The 17,253-nt window shown below is 50.0% G+C and overlaps 1 protein-coding gene across 1 annotated transcript; it reads left to right on the top strand.

Annotated features, from left to right (window-relative positions):
* Positions 1-10,236: 10,236 nt before the first annotated feature.
* LOC135885323 (gamma-crystallin B-like) lies at positions 10,237-13,215 on the top strand. Its single transcript, XM_065412997.1, has 3 exons — positions 10,237-10,245; positions 10,657-10,896; positions 12,940-13,215. Exons 1-3 carry the CDS (start codon positions 10,237-10,239, stop codon positions 13,213-13,215), a joined length of 525 nt encoding a protein of 174 aa, XP_065269069.1.
* Positions 13,216-17,253: the final 4,038 nt, after the last annotated feature.

The following is a 17,253-nucleotide window of genomic DNA, read 5'->3' as shown; positions in this document are numbered from 1 at the left end:
CTGGCCATGGGATACCATTTGGAAAACTATCTCTGTAACAGATTTCACTTGAGGCCAGCAACAAATCGCAATAAGGCAAAAAGCGGAGTGGCTGCAAAACATTCAAAAACAGGATGTGAAGTTAGGACCCCTTTGGGAACAAGCCTCCAGCCAAAACATAAATGTAGGTCAAAATTTAGTAATAAAGTAATAACTCCTTTGTGTAAAATCAAAAAATGGTTTACTATGGGTGGCACCACAAAATATGCAAACAGATCTGCTATAATGGGTGCATGGGCCCACCCCAAACAGGCAGAGGCCAAAGACAGGTTGTAAACAATGGGAAAGGGATCTGTAGATGCTCCTTATCTGTGCCAGACACAATCCAGCTATCACAGAAAGTAAAAATGCTCTTCTGAGATGGGTCCCCAGAGGTCCATGGAAAGGAGATCAAATCAACTGTACTGGGGAGTTGCCCTTAGCACCAAGGGGTAACAAGTATGTGCTAGTTGTTGTCAATGCTTTCCCACATTGGGAGGAGATGGACATCCACACTAAATATGTGACTGCCCTAATGAGAGTGAAACAATTGGTGAGCAATGTGTTCTGCAGATGTGGGGAGGGCCTAAGGTTATTGACTCAGACAATGGGAGCGGATTTGTGGGGTCAGTTGTCAAAGAAGTGTGCACCCAGCTGGACATAGAACAAAAGGTTCCCCTTCCCTGTCAGCCAGCCAGTAGCAGGACAGGTTGAGCAAATAAATAGGACCATCCAAAAAAAAAAAAAAAGGCAGCAATTGGGATGAAGCGTTACCGCTGGTACCAACGCGTAACAGAGCTAGGGATGCAACTCCACAGCCTTTTCCCCCAATGAGGCCTGACGGGAAGACCGATGAATGTGTGGAAGGATATAATTAAGTCGGTTCCAGTCTATCTGGCTACAGAAGCCTGGATACAGAACTTGCAGATGGAGAGTCTCCAGCTACAGAGGAGTGTGGTGGTGGAAGAAAGGACAGGAAAGTGTAAAAGACCCAGGCATGGTTTGATGCCAAAGGTGACCTGACTGACCACCAAGTGGATCTAAAGTCATCATCCAGATTCAGGCTCCCTGCAAGCCTTTCCCAAAGGCAAAGTGGTCCAGTCCATATTTAGGGTTGGCTCCACTTAACCTCTCCATATAACTTCATAGACCTGTGAGGTATTAGTAAAGCAATACCCCTCACTTAAGAATTTAAAGCAACTACAAACTGAGAGGCCCACCCCATCTCTATTCAGTTTACAAACTTCAAGTTTGTCAGATGTGTCTCCGGGGGCATAGCAATGGCAGCATTCTCTAAGCATTGAATATACTTTTTCTTTGAATAGGGTTACTGTAACCCTTTATATTTCAGGACACACATTTAGTTCTCAGAGCCATCATTGTTAAAATATAAAGCCACTTAGGCCTGGTCTACACTATGAGTTTAATTCGAATTTAGCAGCGTTAAATCGAATTAACCCTGCACCCGTCCACACAACGAAGCCATTTATTTCGAAATACAGGGCTCTTAAAATCGATTTCTGTACTCCTCCCCAACGAGCGGAGTAGCGCCAAAATCGATATTGTCATTTCGAATTAGGGTTAGTGTGGCCGCAATTCGATGGTATTGGCCTCCGGGAGCTATCCCACAGTGCACCATTGTGACCGCTCTGGACAGCAATCTGAACTCGGATGCACTGGCCAGGTAGACAGGAAAAGCCCTGCGAACATTTGAATTTCATTTCCTGTTTGCCCAGCGTGGAGAGCACAGGTGACCACAGAGAGCTCATCAGCACAGATAACCATGCAGGCCGATAATCGAAAAAGAGCACCAGCATGGACCGTACGGGAGGTACTGGATCTCATCGCTATATGGGGAGAGGATTCAGTGCTAGCAGAACTTCGTTCGAAAAGACGAAATGCCAAAACTTTTGAAAAAATCTCCAAGGGCATGATGGAGAGAGGCCACAATAGGGACTCAGAGCAGTGCCGCGTGAAAGTCAAGGAGCTCAGACAAGCTTATCAGAAAACAAAGGAGGCAAACGGTCGCTCCGGGTCAGAGCCGCAGACATGCTGCTTCTACGTTGAGCTGCATGCAATTCTAGGGGGGGCCGCCACCACTACCCCACCTCTGACCATGGATTCCGAGGCGGGGGTAATCTCATCAGCCACACCTGAGGATTCTGCGGACGGGGAAGAGGAGGAGGAGGAGGACGAGCTTGCAGAGAGCACCCAGCACTCCGTTCTCCCCAACAGCCAGGATCTTTTTCTCAGCCTGACTGAAGTACCCTCCCAAGCCTCCCAAGCCTGTACCCAAGACCATGACCCCATGGAAGGGACCTCAGGTGAGTTTACCTTTTAAAATATAAAACATGGTTTAAAAGCAAGCGTTTTTTAATGATTAATTTGCCCTGAGGACTTGGGATGCATTCGCGGCCAGTACAGCTACTGGAAAAGTCTGTTAACGTGTCTGGGGATGGAGCGGAAATTCTCCAGGGACATCTCCATGAAGCTCTCCTGGAGGTACTCCAAAAGCCTTTGCAGAAGGTTTCTGGGCAGTGCAGCCTTATTCCGTCCTCCATGGTAGGACACTTGACCACGCCATGCTAGTAGCAAGTAATCTGATATCATTGCATGACAAAGCCTGGCAGCGTATGGTCCCGGTGTTTGCTGGCATTCCAGCAGCATCGGTTCTTTATCTTGCTGTGTAATCCTCAGGAGAGTGATATCGCTCATGGTAACCTGGTTGAAATACGGGAATTTAATTAAGGGGACAGAGGTGGTCATTCCTACTGGGCTGTTTGCCTGTGGCTGAAAAGAAATCCTTCCCTGCAGTTAGCCAAGCGCGGGGGGGGGGGGGGGGGGGGAATTGGCGCTGAGCTTTTCGCCTTTGGCTAGCAGGGATCTTCCCTGATACCAGCCACGTGGTGGGGGGAGGGGTACAGCGATCATCCCAGATAATTCATGGCGGGTGAGGGGGGCGGGGGGTTAGTTTGGTTTCTGCAGGAATCTTCCCTGATACCAGCCACGCGGTGGGGGGAGGGATAAAGCGATCATCCCAGAGAACTGGATGGGGGGGGGTGTTAGTTTGTTTTCTGCTGCTGAAGGTTAACAGGAAAACCGCAGCAGTCAACGGGCTTTGCTTGGTATGTGGGAAAGGAGGGCGCAGAAGCCGAAAGACAATGGCTTACCATGGCCGCATGCAAGCCGAATTCTGTTGCCCGGACCTGCGTCTGTGATCTCTAACACCAAAGCCACAGGCACTCAATATTAAGATGGAAAATGCGACTTTGTACTGAAATCACATGTGCTATGTAATGTGAATAGTGTTTTTCACTGTGAAAGAGTATAAGCATTGTTCTGTAAAATGTATCTTTTTAAAAACTTCTCTCCTTTTTTCCATCCTTCCAGCAGCTGCAAATTTTTCAAGCCTCCCTCCTCCATCCCGAAGGCTATCTCAGATAAGGCGGCGGAGAAAGAGGACGCAAGACGAGATGTTCTCGGAAATAATGGAATGCACCCGCAATGAAAGAGCTCATTTGAATGAGTGGAAGGACATGGTATCTAAGTACAGGAAAGATGCCAGTGAACGTGAGGTCATGAGGGACGCTCGAGATGAGAGGTGGCAGGCTGCAACGCTGGGGCTGCTGCGTGATCAAACAGACATGCTCCGGCGTCTGGTGGAGCTTCAGGAACGGCAGCAGGATAACAGAGTGCTGCTGCAGCCGCTGTATAACCTCCCTCCCCCCTCACCATGTTCCATATCCTCCTCACCCAGATGTGTAAGAACGCGGGGGGGGGAGGCTCCGTGCACCCTCCGACTCCACCCCAGTGGACAGCCCAACCAAAAGGCTGTCATCATATTGAATTTTTTCAGTGGCCTTTTACTTCCCTCCTATCCTCCTCCCAAACCTCATCCGGGTTACCTTGTCGGTTCTCTCCCTATGTTTATAATCAATTAATAAAGAATACATGATTTTTAACGATAGTGACTATTTAGTTTAAAAGCAAGCTGTGATTTAAGGGGGGAGGGTGGTTTGCTTACAGGGAATGAGTCAATCAAGGGGGCGGGTTTTCAACAAACAGAACTTTCACACCGTAGCCTGGCCAGTCATGAAACTGGTTTTCAAAGCTTCTCTGATGCGCAGCGCTTCCTGGTGTGATCTTCTAATCGCCCTGGTGTCTGGCTGTGCATAATCAGCAGCTAGGCGATTTGCCTCAGCCTCCTACCCCGCCATAAAGGTCTCCCCCTTACTCTCACAGAGATTGTGGAGCACACAGCAAGCAGCAATAACAATGGGGATATTGGTTTGGCTGAGGTCTGACCGAGTCAGTAACGAGTGCCAGCGACCTTTTAAACGGCCAAATGCACATTCTACCACCATTCTGTACTTGCTCAGCCTGTAGTTGAACAGCTCCTGACTCCTGTCCAGGCTGCCTGTGTATGGCTTCATGAGCCATGGCATTAAAGGGTAGGCTGGGTCCCCAAGGATAACTATAGGCATTTCAACATCCCCAACGGTTATTTTCTGGTCCGGGAAGTAAGTCCCTTGCTGCAGCCGTTTAAACAGAGTAGTGTTCCTGAAGACGCGAGCGTCATGAACCCTTCCCGGCCAGCCCACGTTGATGTTGGTGAAACGTCCCTTGTGATCCACAAGTGCTTGCAGCACCATTGAAAAGTACCCCTTGCGGTTTATGTACTGGGTATCCTGGTGCTCCGGTGCCAAGATAGGGATATGGGTTCCATCTATCGCCCCACCACAGCTAGGGAATCCCATTGCAGCAAAGCCATCCACTATGACCTGCACATTTCCCAGAGTCACTACCTTTCATAGCAGCAGCTCAGTGATTGCTTTGGCTACTTGCATCACAGCTGCCCCCACAGTAGATTTGCCCACTCCAAATTGATTCCCGACTGACCGGTAGCTGTCTGGCGTTGCAAGCTTCCACAGGGCTATCGCCACTCGCTTCTCAACTGTGAGGGCTGCTCTCATCTTGGTATTCTGGCGCTTCAGGGCAGGGGAAAGCAAGTCACAAAGTTCCATGGAAGTGCCCTTACGCAAGCGAAAGTTTTGCAGCCACTGGGAATCGTCCCACACCTGCAACACTATGCGGTCCCACCAGTCTGTGCTTGTTTCCCGGGCCCAGAATCGGCGTTCCACGGCTATAACCTGCCCCATTAACAGCATGATCTCCAAAGCACCGGGGCCCGCGGTTTGATAGAATTCCATGTCCATTTCCTCATCAATCTCGCCGCCGCGCTGCCGTAGCCTACTCCTCGCCGCCTGGTTTTGCAGGTTCTGGTTCAGCATAAACTGCACGATAATGCGCGAGGTGTTTACAATGTTCATGACTGCTGTCTTGAGCTGAGCGGGCTCCATGCTTGCCGTGGTATGGCGTCTGCACTGTTCACCCAGGAAAAAGACGCGAAACGGTTGTCTGCCGTTGCTTCCCTGGACAGGGGGGAGGATGTACCCAGAACGACCCGTGACAATGTTTTTGGCCCCATCAGGCATTGGGATCTCAACCCAGAATTCCAATGGGCGGAGGAGACTGCGGGAACTATGGGATAGCTATGGGATAGCTACCCACAGTGCAACGCTCCGGAAATCGATGCTAGCCCCGGTACATGGACGTACACCGCTGAATTAATGTGCTTAGTGTGGCCGCATACATTCGACTTTATCCAATCTGTTTCCAAAATTCAAATTATATAAATTCGGATTAATCCTGTAGTGTAGACATACCCTAAGACTCGGCCCTTCGGTCTTAACCTGGAATGTCGCTGTGAATCTCCAGTCAGAAGGGACCCTTAGAGCGCCCCCTCTGGTTTTTTTGTTTTGATAGAGCCAGACCTGGAGCAGACAACTTCCAATCCACGCTCCTCCTGCTGGGCCTTGGGTTTTCTGGCAAGTATCTACATGCAGCACCTGCCCTGTCTATGAAATTGCTTTGCTGCAATTAAAATGAATAAAACACAGACACAATCCAGCAGTTGCTGCTGACACATGCAAAGTGCTAGAACTCCCTTTTGTTTGTTGTTCTGATGAACTCTGGTTAAACACCGTACTATATCTCATCACCTGGGACTTCTCTGGGAACATCATGGCCACCTGGATTATTGAGAATCCGTATGAATGAGTAGCCGAAGTATGAGTGTCATAAGAAAGGTACAGGTTGTACTTTTGGATGCCCTTTTCTCTATTTGATTTATTCATAGCAATTCACCATGACCCTCATCGTCCCGAGAATTGTATTGTGTTTTCTTAAATACCATGAATGACCAAAGAGTTCACCAGCGCACTCGCAATTGTGTGAATGACCAAGTATCAGCTGAAGTGGTTCAGAAACAATCATGAAGGGCCAAACACAAGTGACAAAATTTGAGCATAAGATGGAGATTTCCCTCATGGTACATGGTGGATGGGGCCATATGTTTTTTAGTCATACCACAGACGTGTCAGCCCCCAAAGCAACTCATTCTGGGTGAGTCCCTTTTCAAAAGTCTCCTCTTTCTCTATGTGTCAAGAAGAAAGCAAGTCCCATTATTCTGGTAAGACTGGTACTGTTGATAGGAGGATCTCGCTGCAATCAAAAATACTAAGTGTAGCTAGCAACAATTGACTTATCCTGACTTCTAAGGACAGTAGCTCTCTCTCAAGGCCCTCTGAAATTTTGAATAACTGCTACATTGATGCAGTCTGATTATAACAAAGCTGGTAATGCTGATTGCCTAACCACAATCTATTCAGGAAGCAATACGCCTGTAGGAATGCCACTGCAATAGAGTCAGTCTGCGGTTAATGCAGTAGCACTTGGATCATAGGGACTGTCAGGAAGATGATTGTAATGGTATGTTTACTTACAGTACTGTTTTTTAACCAGAGGGGGCAGCCAGATCAGGTGAAACTTGGAGATCCTCACAGCCCCTGGGGCTCTGAACATTACAATGATAGTAGTCATCTATTACCAATAGAACCTTCATAAACCTTAGTCCATCAGGAAGCACCATCTAATAAAGCAATGATGATAGATAGATTTTACATTGATGCTCCTTTCCCATGATTTAAGGCAATAGGAAGTAAATTGTTAATAACTTTTTAACCCTTCAGCCCTAATGAGAGAGAAAAAAAAGAGAAAAGAAACTAACATATCAATAAGCGCCCAACTTGTTTACAGCAATCATGTCAGATTTCAGAGAGCAATATAAAAATTCCATACGCTCTGATCATTCCATAGATGTCTTGTCTTGCAAAGGGGAGTTTGCAGAATTTGGAGGTATTTTTCTGCCTCCTGAGGGGAACTGCATGATACTATCCCCATTCTTAATATAGAGCTTAACCAGGTATTTAATAAACTTCCTAGCCAATTGTTTCACTTGGTTAAAAGCTGCCCTCATTCCAACTACATCATGGTATAATCTTGAGAGAGCAGTATTTTAATTGCTGGTTCTTCCCATAACCAAACCATGTCTCTCTCTGGATTTTTGCAGTATAAGCTTCTTAGTGGTGGAGCTTCATAATCAAACGCTCTAAGGAAACCGCCGAGAGCTGGCTGGGGGACAAGGGTCCGGTATGCCCATTTTATATGAAAATAAAAAGCAACTAGAAAATCCTACAATTTAGCAATTTAGAGACAAATTCAGAAGTTTTGCCTTTATCTGTTCCCTCAATTAGTTTGGTCTTGATATCATTACAGTTCTTGATAACCTGTTATTTGTTCTCTTTAAAATCATCTTCCGCTTCAGAAAGTCTGTTCTGCTTCACCAGTCTGTCTGGCTAGAGCTTGCAGTGCACACAGTCTCGGTCATGGTGATCTGTCGGATGGAAACTGTTGATTTCATTTCAGCAGTCTGAGAGACAACCTTTGCTGTTACAGTTATCAACCCTGTCCCATGAGGCTCAGGTACCATTTGTTTGGATAAGTATGGAGGCAGCTCTCCTCTGTTTTTTCCATACTTTTAGATTTGGATAAGCAGCAGCAGAGCTGGAGGGCATTTTGGACACCTCGATCCCAGTGCCCCATGATGTCCAGGGCTGTACTTCTTGACTCAAAAGCAGCATATGATGCCACCTGGCACACTGGCTTGCTGGTCAAGATGTCACCTTGATGGGTTGTTATGACTATAGAAGTGATGCTTCGAAACAGACAATTCCAAACCATGTTAGGAAATAAACTGAGTGCATGGAGGATCCAGAAGAACAGGATCCCTCGGAGATCTGTTCTTGCCCCTACTTATTTCCAATATGTTTTCAAATGATCTGTCTGCAACTACCTCAAGGCCATTCAAGTGTGCAGATGACATCTGTCTAATGTCAAGAGAAAAACTTCAAAAAGACTGGGGACAACCTGAACCAAGTTATGGCAGACAACCCTGAGGACTGCAAGAAATGGAGACTTAATCCCAGTATGTCAAAGACAGTGTTGTCATGGTTTCATCTTAATCAAGCTAATGCTTCACAAGAACTCAACATGTTCTTGAATGGAGAATGACTGGCTCATGACCCAAAGCCAGCATATCTAGGAGTCACTCTAGCTTGCACTCTTACCCATAACAACCAAACCACCAGGAGAGCTCAGAAAATTAATAGCAGAAATGGCCTCTTAAAGAAGCTTGCGGGCTCAAGTTGAGGAGCTAATGTGCAAGCACTGCGCAGTTCAGCCCTAACTTTCTGCTACTCACTTGGGCAATACTGTGCTCCTGTGTGGTTAAACTCTTGCCACACCATGCTAGTTGTTGTGCTATTGAATCAAATGATGAGAATAACAGGGACTACAGGACCAACAAACACTGATTGGCTCCCTGTCCTCTCTAATATCCTTTCCTCTAACATCAGGCATAATATTGCAGCAAAGAACCTCCTTGACACAATCCAGAGATAACCACCAGGGCCACTTTTCAAAGATACATACATAGGCAGTGCCTAACCACTAACTTATCATTAGAACGCCTATCTGCACTATGTTAGGGCTTGTCTACACTTACATTTTTTAGCGCTCTAACTTGCTGGCTCAGGGGAGTGAAAAATCACCCCCCTGAGCGCAGCAATTCTGAGCGCTTTAAAGCGCTTGTGTGGACAGGCTCAGAGTGCTGGGAGCCGCACTCCCAGCGCCCGGAGCTCATCCCCTCGTGGAGGTGGATTACCAGGAGCGCTGAGAGAGCTCGCGTGTGACCACACTCACACTTCAAAGTGCTCCCGCGGGAGCGTTCCCGCGGGAGCGCTTTGAAGTTTCCAATGTAGACATACCCTTACTCAACTGCTCCACGGTGGACGCTGTGACACTTTGGCGAGCAGAATGGGAACGAGCTGCTCCTATCTAAATTACGCTCTCATCACTCAGCCTGATGGGAGACCTTCAGGCTCCTACGTTATCTGTGGTACAAGCTTAGGGTGAACAGATATCCCGATTTTATAGGGACCGTCCTGAGTTTTGGGTCTTTTTCTTATATAGGCTCCTATTACCCCCCCCCACACACACACACAAACACACACACACACACACACTGTCCCGATTTTTCACACTTGCTGTCTGGCCACCATATACAAGTTCAACCAACTCAGATGTGGGGTGGTGAGGTGTGTGGGTAATGATCACACCTGGGGACTCAGAAAAGCCCTCTGTGGATGGGGATGGACGCTGCACACCTACGGCTCATCTCATGCTGGTCTCTCAGGAGGCTGTTCCAGACTCCATACTGCTGACCCCAAAGCTACTAAATGGCAAAAACACGCGTGAGGTCTACCTAAGCCCTTTTGACTTTTTTTTTTTCTTTTGACATACACATTTCAGTTTTTATCTCCCTACTTTCTATTTTGTCGTTTGAACTCTCTTCCGTCTTTATTGTACAGTGCACTTCTGCATCACTAATAACAATGTAACTGCAGAGACTCTATAGAGAAGGATTGTTGATGCCATCACATCCAGTCCGCTCTGTCACTCGGCCAGAAGTTTCTCCCTTTTCCTGAACTATGTTGTCTTCAATGTAAAAATGGCTGTGCTGACAGATCCAGGGCCCAGAACTACTCACTGGTAACAATAGGAATAAAACCTGTTCCCCACTACACAAAACCTATGGACACTAGTACAAAGCGTGAATGAGCCTCCAGAGTCATGAGTTGGCTCTATGAACAGAGAAAAGACTTTTGTTAACGTGTGCACACTTAGCACTGGTTGTGAGGTATAAAAAGGCAGTTGCCCGGCTGGAATACTATGGCTTGCAGCCTGAATCCAGCTACGATGGAAAAGGTAAGAGAAACCTGTCTGGACTGGATTGTTTGGTATGTCAGTCTGAAGCCAGGGACCTGATTCTCCTCTCATTTACATCAGAGTTAGTCTGTTGATTTCAAAGTAGTTACTCCTGGCCTATACCAATAGGAGAGGAGAATCAAGAATGCAGAGCTAGGGGACCTACTGCCTCTATTAGTCTCTGTATATTAATCTCTCAGAGCCCGTTTCTGCTTTCGCTTACACTTGTGTAAATGAGGATCAATCCCACTGAAGTCACAGGAGTATATCAATTTATCATCACTGTGAGTAAAATGCAAGGCCCAGACACTTCAGGCTTAGTGTGCTGGACGGAGAGAAATAGGAATACCAGGACGCAGTCACACTCTATAGGATGTTACTGAAAACTCTGCCATTTGTTTGTCGCACTAGATCACTCTTTTCGAGGACAGAAACTTCCAGGGCCGCTCCGTTGAGTGCAGCAGCGACCGGCCGGATTTTCAAAGTCAGCTCAGCCGCTGTAACTCCGTCCGCGTGGAAAGTGGCTGCTTCATGCTCTATGAACGTCCCAACTTCCAGGGACAGCAGTTCTTTCTGAAACGGGGGGATTATCCTGACATGCAGTCTGAGGGTTTCAGCACCTCCATTAAGTCCTGCCGGATGATCCCACCTGTGAGTTCAATTTTGCTTTTAAAAATGGCGACGTTGCCCAAGCCACCATCATAAGGCCCTTGCTTGATCATTTTCAGCTGAGCTACCAAGGACTGAAAACAAGAACTGCTTTCTTCCACCTAGTGGTCGTCCCTCCAGGATGGCTGGGGAGACATTGCAGGGATAGGATAGGAAACCTTCCACTACTACTGCCTGTTAAGGGTGTGGGTACAGCTGTCCTGTGTTTAAGTCTATGGATGGTAAATGATGACATACTTTGAGTTAAGAAGAGAAAATGTTTCCGTAACTTCTGGGGATTTGGAGATACACTAGGCCCAATCCTCTCACACTGGTGTAAAATAAGGAGTAACTCCTTGAAGCCCACAGAGTTACACCAGTGTGAGGGGAGAATTGGGCCCAATATTTTCTGTGACTCTTTAGAACAAAGTCACTTTTCTGTTTACTTGATTCTAGGGCTGCTGAAGAACTGAAACGCCCCCCAGCAGAACTTAGTGTAGCCTCTGCCAGCAGTTCTCAACTAGGGATCCAAGGCCCCTAGGGGTTCGCGAGCAGGTTTCAAGGAGCCTTCCAAGCAGGGCCGGCATTAGACTCACTGGGGCCCAGGGCAGAAATCCAAAGCCCCACCGCCCCGAGCCCCACCACCCGTGCCTAGGGTGACCAGATGTCCCGATTTTATAGGAACAGTACCGATTTTGGGGTCTTTTTCTTATATAAGCTCCTATTACCCCTCACCCCCTGTCCCGATTTTTCACATTTGCTGTCTGGTCACCCTACCCGTGCCTGAAGCGTAAGCCAGAGCAACTTAGCTTTGCAGGGCCCCCTGTGGCACGGGGCCCCGGATAATTGCCCTGCTTGCTACCCTCTAATGCCAGCCCTGGTTTTTATATGCAGAAAAACAGTCATTGTGGCACAGGGGGCCGTGGAGTTTTTACAGCATGTTAGGGGGCCTTTTGTGGGGCAAGCACGCCCCGTCCCCTCTTGGGATGGGGTGAGGGTCATTATGGCATTGTGGCTGAATCTATACAATCACCCCTTGTTTTGGGATAGCTTGACCTACAGATAAATGTCAATATTGCTGCCCCCTCTCAGGGCTGTGTCTCCTTGTGGCCTGAGTCAGCAGGGCTGCCCTGTCCAGAGGGGCTGCATGGCCCAATACCCAGAGTCAGTATAATGGCCCTCTTCAGTAGGGCAGATTGGCCTGACCCGTGCCCTCCCTGCTCCACCAAATCCCAGCTCAGGGCCCTCACAGTGACCACTGGGTCAGCGGGGAATCCACCCAAAACACACTGACACCACTCAGTACAATGCCTAGTCCCCCTGAGCAACTTCCTATCCTGTCCCTGGTGTAGTGGTCCTGTCATCTCCAAAGTCCATAGGCTCCTCAGCCTGTGCGGCTCTCAGCAGTTCTGTCACTCCTTGGGCGCCTGCAGGAGCTTGGGCGTTGTCCTGGGTCTCGGCGTCTCTGGCTTCTGCCTTCTGGGGCCTCAGCACTTGCCGGGCTGGAGCCTGCAGTGGGCGTCCTCCCTCATTGGCATTCAGCCCTGAATGAGCTGGGCTGCTCCCTTTTATACCTGGTCTCCAGCTCGAGCATGCCCAGGAGGGCCGAGGGTACGTGGCCTCCTCAGCCCAAAGAGTAGAGTTCACCCTTGCAGTACCAGTGCAGGGCAAGCAGGCTCCATCACAGGGCCTCAGAAAGAAAAAGGTTGAGAACCCCTGGCCTATGAGAGCACTGTGCTGGCTGAGGATTGGCCAGCGTTGTACAAATCAGCCCTGTCCCCTCTTGTGTCTGGTTGGGCTCCCTCCTCCCCACCCCAGACATGCTCCCTACACCAAGGGTGGGAGTCACAGCTCGTGTAGGTCCGACTCAAATGGGTGGATGTGCTGCCTTTGCAGCATTCAAGGATTCCCCTCCTCTGGGGACCAGAGGCAGCTTTAAGCGCCCTTTGCATCACTGGAGCAGTGCACAGGGCTGACTCAGGGCCCAGGATCACAGGCAGCCAGCCTGCTGCAGTCACTATTACCCTGTCTCATTTTCTGTCACAGCACAGGGGCACCTACAGGATAAAGATCTATGAGAAGGAGGATCACAGAGGCAACATGGTAGAGTTAACCGAGGACTCTCCGCAAGTCATGGACCAGCTACGCTCCCCCGAGATGCTCTCTTGTTCTGTGCTGGAGGGGTACTGGATCCTTTACGAATTGCCGAATTACAGAGGCCGCCAATACCTGCTGAGGCCAGGGCAGTACCGGCGATTCAGCGAGTGGGGCTCTATGAGTGGCAAAGTCGGCTCTTTGAGACGTGCCACTGATCTCTACTGAATCAAGACGCCTTTCGCCTGGAAGAGTCTCAATGAATAAAATGCTTTAGCAACCACTGTGCTCTCAGCATGCTGTTGTAAATGTACTAAGGGGAACGTTGAAGCTTGTCCTGTGTTCTTGGGCTACGGTATCATCTTCTGAACCAAAAGTTGTCCCTCATCTTTCCCTGCCCTCCCCCAGCATTGCATAGCTACTTCCAGCACAAAGTGCCCAAAGCCAAACACAGGGCTCCGGCCTAGGCAGCCACACAAGGGAGTACAGGGGCACCTTCATGGCTGTGCTGCCCTTACCCAGAATGCAGTGCAGGAGGCTGACCAAGAAACCGAAACATACAAGACTCGGGCCATAGAGAGGATGACAATTGCAGAGATGTACTTTAGACCATAATCCTCCAGCCCACCCCGGCCAGAGATTTGGAGCTAGCACTAGAGTGGCTCTGGGCTGAGCTCCCGTCCTCGCTTCTTCACCAGATGGCACTGGGAGCATCACCAGGGAGCAGCAGCCAGAGCCCCCACAGCCACCAGGCAAGAAGCAGGCAGAGCTGGGCACCCAGGTGATGGCAGGAATCAGCCACAGCCCTCTCTCAACCGAGAGGCAGCACCATTCACAGCTCTCCCCCCAGCCAGGGGCCGAGCCTTGGGCCGGAGTTACCTGAGCACCAATCCAGGGCAGGGCAGGATTAACTAGCTATAGGCAGTACAGGTCTGGGTTGAGGGCCCCAGCTCCTGGAATCATCTGATTACACTGGCACTTCCAGTGTGTAACAAAAGCTGTGGTTTCTGTCCCATGGGGGTGTAAATCAAAGCTTAAAAATATGACCCAGGTGGAACCAATTCAGAGATGTCTGCCCAAGTCTGCAGCCAGCCTGAAACAATACCTCTGAGAGGATTGAACAGCCCCATGCACCTCAGTGTGGGGTTAACTGCAGGACCCACCTACACCAGCCCAGCAGAGGACTGTGGGAGGTAGGAAGAGAAGAATGCTGCTGGCCCAGTCCACCCATCGAAAGAGATACACCCAGGCTCAAGGGTGAGGCCTGGAAGCTACCCTACTCCTATCTCTTCATCTCAGGGCAGGTGGGACAAAGGACCCCTGTTCTCTAGGGTTACCATATTTCAACAATCAAAAAAGAGGACGGGAGGAGCCCCGCCCTAGCCCCGCCCCCATCCTGCCCTTTCCCCGCCCCTGCCCCTTCCACTCCCTCCCACTTCCCGCCCCCCTCAGAACCCCCAACCCTCCCCCCGCTCCTTGTCCCCTGACTGCCCCCTCCTGGGACCCCTGCCTCTAACTGCCCCCCAGGACTCCACCCCCTACCTAAGCTTCCCTGCTCCTGATTGCCCCCTCCTGAGACCCTCCCCCCATCCTAACTGGCCCCCTAGGACCCTACCCCCTACCTGTCCCCTGACTGCCCCAACCCTTATCCACACCCCCACCCCCAGACAGACCCCTGGGACTCCCACGCCCCATCCAACCACTCCCCACCCCGACAGCCCCCCCCAGAACTCCCGACCCATCTAAACCCCTCTGCTCCATGTCCCCTGACTGCTCCGATCCCTCTCCCCACCCCTGCCCCCTGCCAGCCCCCCCCCAGAACTCCCAACCCCCCCCCCCGCGGTCCTTGTCCCCTGACTGCCCCCTCCTGGGACCCCTGCTCCTAACTGCGCTCCAGAACCCCACCCCCTACCTAAGCCTCCCTGTTCCTTGTCCCCTGACTGCCCCCTCCTGAGACCCTGCCCCCTACCTGTACCCTGACTGCCCAAAACCTTATCCATACCCCCACCCCCAGACAGCCCCCCCCCGAACTCCTGACCCATCCAACCCTCCCCCTGCTCCCTGTCTCTTGACTGCTCCCTCCAGAACCCTCCTGCCCCTTCTCCGACCCCCTGGCCCCCTTACCGTGCCGCTCAGAACAGCGTGTCGGGCTCCACGCGGAGCCCGACACACTGCTGCGCCCCCCAGTGGAGCACACAGCACGGTTCCCCGCCCCGCAGAGTGCTGCGGAGCAGCGCGCTGGGCAGCGGGGGGGGGGGGCGGGGGGAGGAGCTCCAGACTGCCGGAGGCCCGTTGCGAACATCCGGCGATCTGCGAATGCAGGGAGGAGGAGGGGGAGGAGGGGAGTGATCTCAAGCTGCAGGGGAGAGGAGGGGGAAGTGGAGGAGGGGCTCTGGCTGCCGGAGCCCCATGCGAGTGGCACGATCCGGCCGGCGGCCCTGTCAGCCGCGCGCGCTCTGCATGGGGGGGAAATCCGGACATTTACAAATTCCCCCCGACGCTATTTTTAACTCAGAAAAGCCGGACATGTCCGGGAGAATCCGGACGAATGGTGAGGGTGAAAAGCACTTGCTCCTACTCTTTGGGGAGGGGAGGGCCCCATGCTGCTGTTCTTGTCTCTTTTGCTGGGGAGTCATATAGAGCGTTCGCCGGGCTAACGGAGGGGGAGCCAGGCAGCGCTCCCCAGCCTTACCAGCAGCAGATGTACTTTGAATCCGAAAAGACTGTTACATACAGTAAGATGAGTCCTGATCCCTGACTCTCTGCATGGACAGTGGTGTGAGTTCACAGTTTTAGAAAGACTGTAATCTGGTCTATAAAACTACAAACTAGCAGTCAATAATGCAGCAGACACAGGACTGACTGGCCATGGGATATCATTTTGAAAACTATCCCTGTAACAGATTTCACTTGACGCTAGCAACAAATCGCAATAAGGCAAAAAGCATAGCAGCTACAAAGCATTGAAAAACAGGATGTGAAGTTAGGACCCCTTTGGGAACAACCTCCAGCCAAAACATGAAGGTAGGTCAAAATTTAGTAATAAAGCAAGAACTCCTCTGAGTAAAATCAAAAAACAGTTTAGTATGGGTGGCACCACAAAATATGGAAACAGATCTGCTCTTATGGGTGCATGGGCCCACCGCAAACAGGCAGAGGACAAAGACAGGTTGTCAACAATGGGAAAGGGATCTGTAGATGCTCCTTATCTGTGCCAGACACAATCCAGCTATCACAGAAAGTAAAAAGGCTCTTCTGAGATGGGTCCCCAGAAGTTCATGGAAAGATCAAATCAACTGTACTGGGGAGTTGCCCTTAGCACCAAGGGGTAACAAGTATGTGCTAGTTGTTGTCAATGCTTTCTCACATTGGGAGGAGATGGACATCCACACTAAATATGTGACTGCCCTAATGAGAGTGAAACAATTGGTGAGCAATGTGTTCTGCAGATGCGGGGAGGGCCTAAGGTTATTGACTCAGACAATGGGAGCGGATTTGTGGGGTCAGTTGTCAAAGAAGTGTGCACCCAGCTGGACGTAGAACAAAAGGTTCCCCTTCCCTGTCAGCCAGCCAGCAGCAGGACAGGTTGAGCAAATAAATAGGACCATCAAAAAAAAAAAAAAAAAAAAAAGGTTCTGCAACAGGCAGCAACTGGGATGAAGCGTTACCGCTGGTACCAACGCGTAACAGAGCTAGGGATGCAACTCCACAGCCTTTTCCCCCAATGAGGCCTGACGGGAAGACCGATGAATGTGTGGAAGGATATAATTAAGTCGGTTCCAGTCTATCTGGCCACAGAAGCCTGGATACAGGACTTGCAGATGGAGATTCTCCAGCTACAGAGGAGTGTGGTGGTGGAAGAAAGGACAGGAAAGTGTAAAAGACCAAGGCATGGTTTGATGCCAAAGGAGACCTGACTGACCACCAAGTGGGATCTAAAGTCATCATCCAGGATCAGGCTCCCTGCAAGCCTTTCCCAAAGGCAAAGTGGTCCAGTCCATGCTTAGGGTTGGCTCCACTTAACCCCTCCATATAACTTCATAGACCTGTGAGGTATTAGTAAAGCAATACCCCTCACTTTAGAATTTAAAGCAACTACAAACTGAGAGGCCCACCCCATCTCTATTCAGTTTACAAACTTCAAGTTTGTCAGACGTGTCTCCGGGGGCATAGCAATGGCAGCATTCTCTAAGCATTGAATATATTTTTGCTTTGAATACGGTTACTGAAACCTTTTACATTTCAGGACACACATTTAGTTCTCAG

Source organism: Emys orbicularis, chromosome 11 (genome assembly GCF_028017835.1).
Source record: "Emys orbicularis isolate rEmyOrb1 chromosome 11, rEmyOrb1.hap1, whole genome shotgun sequence".
Classification (NCBI taxonomy): Eukaryota; Metazoa; Chordata; order Testudines; family Emydidae; genus Emys; species Emys orbicularis.
Note: the sequence above shows the minus strand (reverse complement) of the source record. Positions and strands in the feature narration are given on the sequence as shown.